At 38.3% G+C, this 7,877-nt stretch overlaps 1 protein-coding gene across 1 annotated transcript; it reads left to right on the top strand.

Annotated features, from left to right (window-relative positions):
- The first annotated feature begins 236 nt into the window (after window positions 1-236).
- Window positions 237-2,994, top strand: Gpr85 (G protein-coupled receptor 85). Its single transcript, XM_021190446.2, has one exon. It carries the CDS (start codon window positions 404-406, stop codon window positions 1,514-1,516), a length of 1,113 nt encoding a protein of 370 aa, XP_021046105.1. The 5' UTR covers window positions 237-403; the 3' UTR covers window positions 1,517-2,994.
- The last annotated feature ends 4,883 nt before the right edge of the window (window positions 2,995-7,877 follow it).

Below are 7,877 nucleotides of genomic sequence, written 5' to 3'. Positions count from 1 at the left end.
GGGCATTGTTAAAGTTCACCTAGCTTAGAATACTAAAACAGTCAGTAAGTAATCTGACATCTCCAATTGCAGCTGAAGCAAAACAGTACTGTTTAACATTGAAACTTTACTCGCTTCCTCATAAAGGAACAGCTTTGGGGGTAGCGCTGACATCATAACTTACCAACTGAAGAACTGATAGTTCTCTCTCTTTTTCTCTTCTTTTTCTCCTCCTCCTTCTTCTTCTTCTTCAGATATTCTGATGGCAAATCAAACGGAAGGCAAGAGGAGGCATGGCCACAGATCGGATCTGATCTCTTTGTGGATTACATTTTCAGTAAAATGTATGGATCTATCTCTTCCTTGTTCTTATATCTAGATCATGAGACTTGACTAAGGCTGTTTCCTTATCCTCCATCCATCTATGGCGAACTATAGCCATGCAGCCGACAACATTTTGCAAAATCTCTCGCCTCTAACAGCCTTTCTGAAACTGACTTCCTTGGGTTTCATAATAGGAGTCAGCGTGGTGGGCAACCTTCTGATCTCCATTTTGCTAGTGAAAGATAAGACCTTGCATAGAGCTCCTTACTACTTCCTGCTGGATCTGTGCTGCTCAGACATCCTCAGATCTGCAATTTGTTTTCCATTTGTATTCAACTCTGTCAAAAATGGCTCCACCTGGACTTACGGGACTCTGACTTGCAAAGTGATTGCCTTCCTGGGGGTTTTGTCCTGTTTCCACACTGCCTTCATGCTCTTCTGCATCAGCGTCACCAGATACTTAGCCATCGCCCATCACCGCTTCTATACAAAGAGGCTGACCTTTTGGACGTGTTTGGCTGTGATCTGCATGGTGTGGACTCTGTCGGTGGCCATGGCATTCCCCCCAGTTTTAGATGTAGGCACCTACTCCTTCATTAGGGAGGAGGATCAGTGCACCTTCCAACACCGCTCCTTCAGGGCTAACGATTCCCTAGGATTTATGCTGCTCCTCGCTCTCATCCTCCTAGCCACACAGCTTGTCTACCTCAAGCTGATATTTTTTGTCCACGATCGAAGGAAAATGAAGCCAGTCCAGTTTGTAGCAGCAGTGAGTCAGAACTGGACCTTTCATGGCCCTGGAGCTAGCGGCCAGGCAGCTGCCAATTGGCTAGCAGGATTTGGAAGGGGTCCCACACCACCCACCTTGCTGGGCATCCGGCAAAATGCGAATACCACAGGCAGAAGGCGGCTATTGGTCTTGGATGAGTTCAAAATGGAGAAAAGAATCAGCAGAATGTTCTACATAATGACTTTCCTCTTCCTAACCTTGTGGGGTCCCTACCTGGTGGCCTGCTATTGGAGAGTTTTTGCAAGAGGGCCTGTAGTACCAGGGGGATTTCTAACAGCCGCTGTCTGGATGAGTTTCGCCCAAGCAGGAATCAATCCCTTTGTCTGCATTTTCTCCAACAGGGAGCTGAGGCGCTGTTTCAGCACAACCCTTCTTTACTGCAGAAAATCCAGGTTACCAAGGGAACCTTACTGTGTTATATGAGGGAGCATCTGTAAATCTTTAGCCTTGTGAAACACTAACCCTCTCTGCTAAGCAATTGTGGCCTGTAGCCATGTCTGGAGAAGAAAATCAAGGATGGGATCAGCAGTGACAAGGATTTGGGCAACATTCTGCAGTCTTTGCGATAGTTCACCTATTTTAAATCTCCGAGTGATCCTGCTGATTGCTGGTGAAGGTTTGTAATTAAGAAAGGACCGAACCACTGCCCTAAGTTTCTTTCTGTGGGTGAACACTAGATAACGAAAGTAGCAGGTGCTAAGTATCAGTGCTAAATGCTGTGTATATCATTACATATGAAAAAAAAAACTTAAAAAAACAATTAGCATTGGACATTTTAATAAATTAAGTTGACATGAGGTAAATGTGTTGATAAAAGCTAATTTTAGAAGTTTGAAGACTTTAAAACATTTCATACTATTTTTGTTTTGCAAAGACTACACTACTGGGGGACTTAACAGTACTGTAATTCTTAAAAGATGTGCCATGAATTATTGGGGTACACCACTTTAAACACGCCTTGTAAGTTTGGGGGAGCATTCCAAAGCAGTATATTGGTTCCAATTAGAGTTTACCTTTTTTGTATAATTATATTGCTATTTCTAAATACCACTTTCCTTCCCTACCAGTGAAATTGCTAGCATTGAACTGTATTATGTGTTTTTTGTTGATTCAGTAAAAAAAAAAAAAAAAAAGAAAGAAAAAGAAAAAGTTTCCAGTTTGTTTCTATTTTACAAATGCTAGATATCTCTCTGGGAGGCAACATGAATGCAATCAACTGACCAGAGATGAGCAGTTCTAAAAATGCAGAATAAACACGTGTTGCCTTAAAGGGTTATCTAGTATCCTTCATCTTCTTTAGCAGTGGAGCAAGTAGTCAAGAGGCAATGAATCAGTAACCTGTCCTGGCTGTTCATCAGGAAGTGCATGGAAGAGCATTGAATACTTTCCCCTCTTCCCTCACATGGTTTGGAAATTAAGGTGCACACCATTAGGATAATGAGATTTTCTTCTGAGTTGTGCTGCCCATTCTAGTGGGGTCTAAGAAACAGACAGTTGATACGTGTTTATATTGTAAGTCAGCTGTCAGGGGAGCCCACAGCCTTAGTATGACATCTGGCATAATTTGTGAAGCATTTATTGTATGGAAGGCACAGTCTTCTTTATACTTTCTGCATATTCAGTGTACTGATCTTTTAAATTATTTCAGTTTTAACTTGTGAAAGCTTATAATATGATTTCTGGTATTTTAGAAATACATTAGATTCTTTGAGTCTCATTCTTTAAGATACAGATGTGTGAACTTCAATATAAAGTTGCATTTGCCAAAATTTATCTGTGTAGCCTGTTAATTTTTGTGGAATAAATTTTACATATTTGGCATATAATTTTCTTTAATTTAGCATACAAGAACAAACTAGACAAATTTGCTTTATAATAATTTTTATTTTTGTAGCTACTATATTGTGAAACTGGAAATATATGAATGACAGCAAAAAACTGACTTAATATTTAAAAGCATTATTAAGCTTTTCAAATCCATCCTTTTATTTATTATTATACGCCAGTAGTATTTACAAATGGATACATGTCTAATGGTTTGGAATTTTAATATAATTATTGCATTTTTCATGTACAGTAGAAATTTTGAGTTCTAAATCTATTACTTTTAAGAATGACTTGTAGGCTCAGTATTACAAAGGCAGAGAAAGTTGCTATTAGTTCTATTGGATTTCCATAGTTTTGTTTGCTTCCGGAGGGATTTTGTTTGTTGGTTTTGCTTTTGTATATGAAAAATAAGGTTAAGAACCTAGTAAAACAGGATTTCTCATTGGTATAGTACTTATATAAACAGAATTTTAATATAAATAGAAAAACAAATAACTGAAAATTTCAATGTCTATGCAACTATTAAGTTTTTGCTCAAGCCATTATTAGTGAGCAGTCTAACCTCATTTCTTCACCAAAGCTGATTTGATCTGGGACAAAATTTAATACACAGCAGTGAGGTAGATCTAGCAATAAAGGCTCCTTGTTGGTACTAAAACCATTACCAAAAACACAATAAAAACAATGTTACCAAAGCATGGTCTGCTAACATGTTTCCATCTCAAAATTTGCAGGAGAGACATATGACATTGATTATTTTCATGGAGAACTTTGCTTAAAGGTTCGAATATCAATCAGAAATCTCAGCAATGATCTTGAGGCCAGCGAACTTGGGTTTGACCAGTCCATCCGTCCATTATTTAGATAAGTGAACAGGTATAGATCAAGGGGGTTTTGGATAGGACAAGAGAGGAAGACCAATGATCTTGCCCGACTCCACCTAGCTACTTGGACTACAACTCAGTTTGTACTGAGGAGGGGATCAGCTAACTCTAACAGTGACTGTCTCTCTTGTACAACTTGGGATTTTCAGGGAAAGGCTCAATCAGTGGATCAGTCACAGCCTCGGCTACCAGTCAAGTTTTTAAGCCAGTAAATAATCATAGTAATCATAAAAAAAGTAAAAGTCTTCCCCAGTGTCTTTATGACAAAAACACACTAGCTATTTTGGCAACCCTTTCCATAGTCAATAAAAACAGTTGGTAATTAATTCAACTTGAAAAGGTTACTAATCCTCAATCCATAAAAATACATTCTCACTGGGGAGTCCAACTTCCCATGGAGAGAGACTCCTCGTCAATAAATAATGGGTTCTTCTTGGACTAATTACACTACAGTCTTCACATGGTTTTTCCATCAGAGTGGTAATGTTTCTCAGTGAATATGCCTCTGCTCTGCCATCTGGTTCACTTTGTACACAGTAGATTTTTATGTTCGTGGCTGTGGAATCCCATGCAGATATTAACTGAGGCAGATGGAGGTGAGTTGCTTGTCTGTTTTTCTACGTTGGCTTGAATTAAATAACAAAATGGATTTTAATTGAAAAACATTAATGGTAAACAGGAAAGTTAATTGACTATCTTCTTTACATAAGAGCTAATTGAATTTCAACACCATCATTCTCTATAGAATTAACTCATCTGTCATTGTTAACAATTGAAGATAGCCACATTTCTATGGATACTTATCTGAATAGTCTCCTCATTTACCTAGTAAATCTGTCCTAGGCTCTGGGCTTCGTGTTGTGAGTACTGTGGAAAACATGACAGAATGATCTCTCATTGAGCTTAGACACCTGGGAAAGGATCAACAGATATGGAGGAGCAGTGAGTCGTGGGTGCTAAAATCATAAATACTCCTAGAGCAGCATCAGAATTAATGAGCACAAATTAAGTGTTTCCACTTTCTCTCTAATGCCTTACCTCCTGGTTTGCCTTGGAATCTTTTATATGTCATACTTCGTCAACTCTGGGAAAATGTTTGCTACTTACTAAGGAAAGTGTCAGGAGCCTGTCACTCAAGCTTAGATGTATCGCTGACACTGTGTTTTGGGAACAGCTCCCATGTTGGTCACAGTTTGTGTAAAGTCACAGGGGAACATAAAGATGAAGCCTCTCCCCACCCCACTGTGTCCTGATTGTTTACTCCCACAGGACAGAACTCAATTCCTGCAAGAGACTTGGAGATGAGTCTTTTCTGCAATCATCAGAGTTCTCTCAAATGACCAGAAAAATGTCTCAGTAAAGTGCAGTCAAATGACAAAACTTGTCCCTGTGCATCTTAGTGATTAGCATTAGTGGCAGGTGGGCGGAGGGCAGGGGGAGGTCTTCCCTGGTGCCAACCAGAAAGGGAAACAATGTGTGAAATGAGTTGCATTTTTATTATTCAAATATTCTGCCCCTGTAAGATTTCTACTGTTCCTTATTGGAGGTGAAAATGCAATTGCTGAGTGTCCTATAGCTTGAAGTTGGTTTGAACTCCAACAGTTATTTCCATTGCGAGCACAACGACATATATGTATACTTATGGAGACATGTACCTTTCCCATAAGTCATTTAACTACTGACCTGGGCTGCTTCAGTGATCCTGCTGGGAAGTGGTACATTGAACCCAAACTCTTCACTTTGCTATAGTCGCCATTAGACAAATTGGGGGTTTTATTCTATCTTATTCCATGTATAGCATCGACTATAACTTGTTTACACACAAAATTTTACCTTGTATCAATTCCATACTAAAAAAAAAAAATAATAGCTAATAGCTCATGCTTTCAAACACCGGCTAACAACACTAAAATCAAAGTAAGTCAGTGAGTCTGAGTTATTTATAATTTTCAAATCTTATGAGTTTGTTTTTCCATAAAAAACAAATATGTTACTTTTGTACTTGATAATAGACTTTTATGAATATTTTGAATGGAAATTACAAGTTCTATTATCTGTTCATTAATGAAAATGTTTATTGTCCTTCTCAATTATGGACATGCCATTGATTCTATTACTCCCTAGACCTTCAAACCCTTTGTTTATCTCATATAAAAATGATAGAGTTGCTCAAAGCTGAGGTGTGACTCCAAAGCCCTTACAGTACTTAAAATTAAGGAACCAGCTTAGTTTTGCCATAAATCAAAATAGTGAAGTAAATTAAGAATATTCTTTGAAAAAAAAAAAAAGCAACATAGGGAGATAGGGAGATTTGGAGTAAACCAGATTAACAAAACTTTTGCCTTATGATGCAATATTCCAAAAATAAATAATTAAACCAAAAGCCTTTAACTCTAAAACAAGTTACATAAACAAGGCCTTGTTTTTAAACAAGGAAAGGAGCTTTTGCATCATCTCCTTTTGTCAATAGGATGTTGCCCATTAGCTGCTACTTTTTGACTTAAAAGGCTTTTAAAGGCAGCTTCCTCTCACCAAGCCAGGAAATGGATAAAGCACCAGATCCTCTAAGGCTCAGAGATGAAGGCCAGGAGAATGTTTTCCTAGAATTGGCTGTACAAACAGACCGCCAGAAAGCCACAGATCAGTTGAAGGTTCACACCTGACTTTTACAGCCAGTTCCCACCTCCTTTGGATGCCTCAGGACACATCATCCTATGAGTGTGGAAAACAATACATTCTTGACACAAGTAGTAACACCGATATTGTAATTCAAGACAAGTTTTATGAGGTCTTGATAGCCAGTAAGGTACTGAAGCATTTAGCGGTATGTGGGTACCCGCTGTTGACCATAGGATGTGTAAGAAAGGTATCTGTTATGCCACAGGTAAAAGAGAATAATACCAAAAAATGTGAAAGTTGGATTGAGAACTGAGCTTGAAGTAGGCAAAGCTAATCAGTTGCTTCTTTTTATAGACTGAGGGAAAGGGGAAAGAACAATTAAATAAACGAAGCAGAATTTGTTCTTTTGTCTTTCATCAAAAAAAAAAATGTTGAATTTAATACTGTTTTTCCCCTGAAAACGAATTTCCTACCCCTTTTGCTAAATATTTGTTTATTGAAACATAATTTTAATGTGATAATCATTCACTATGCCCCTATTTTAGATGGACTCTTTGTCAAGTGACTTTGCCTTTCTGACTTCTCAATAGAAATGAAATTGCAATAGCTTATGAGTTCTGGAACTGTTGAGAAGATTCAAGCAAGAGCATTCCTGTGAGGCCCTGGCAGAGTCTAACATTTTAAATAAACTTTACTTTATGCTGCAAAGGAACCTCATCATCTCACTCTGAAGACATCGACAGAGTCTGAGACAATGTGCTAAGTGCTGTGAGGGAGACAGGTGAGATAAGTGTTAAAGCAACACAGACAAGCAGTTAACTCTGTGAAGGTGGGAGAAGGGAGGTGAGGGAAAACGAGTGGCAACTGAACAGGCGGGCTCTGCAGGGTAGTCTTAATTTCATTGGCTTGACAAAGTTAATAGAGCTGTTCAGATAGAATAGCAACAGGATGGGCAAGCGAAAAAGACATGTGAAAAACCCCTGATGTGTTCAACAGAAAACTAATCAAACAATGTTATGTGATTTAGCTGAAGCTGAGGGAGAACCACCATGGTGGAGTATCTAAACAGCAAAACACTTGAAGGTTGAAGTCCTTATTCTGTCTCTAACTAGTTAATTTTTTTTTAGTTCCAATATGTTTATCTGCAAATTGGAGAGAAATAGTTTTAAAAAATATGCCTTGGAAAATACATGAAATAATCATTTTTAATTTACAGTATGCCCAAGAATATCCTAAACATGTTCCTGGTACTGACTCATTTGACTATCAAAAGTAGATATTATTAATATTTATAATTTGTAAATGTAGAGCCTGTAACCTGCATAAGTTAGTAAAGGCAAGGGTTGCTGTCATGTACCCTTTATTCAGCCAAGCTAAACAGTCATTCGTGCAATACCAAGGAACTGGATGTTCATAAATGGTGGCTGCGGCTGGAGTTTCTACTGCTGCTGCTG

Source organism: Mus pahari, chromosome 2, assembly GCF_900095145.1.
Source record: "Mus pahari chromosome 2, PAHARI_EIJ_v1.1, whole genome shotgun sequence".
NCBI lineage: Eukaryota > Metazoa > Chordata > Mammalia > Rodentia > Muridae > Mus > Mus pahari.
Note: the sequence above shows the minus strand (reverse complement) of the source record. Positions and strands in the feature narration are given on the sequence as shown.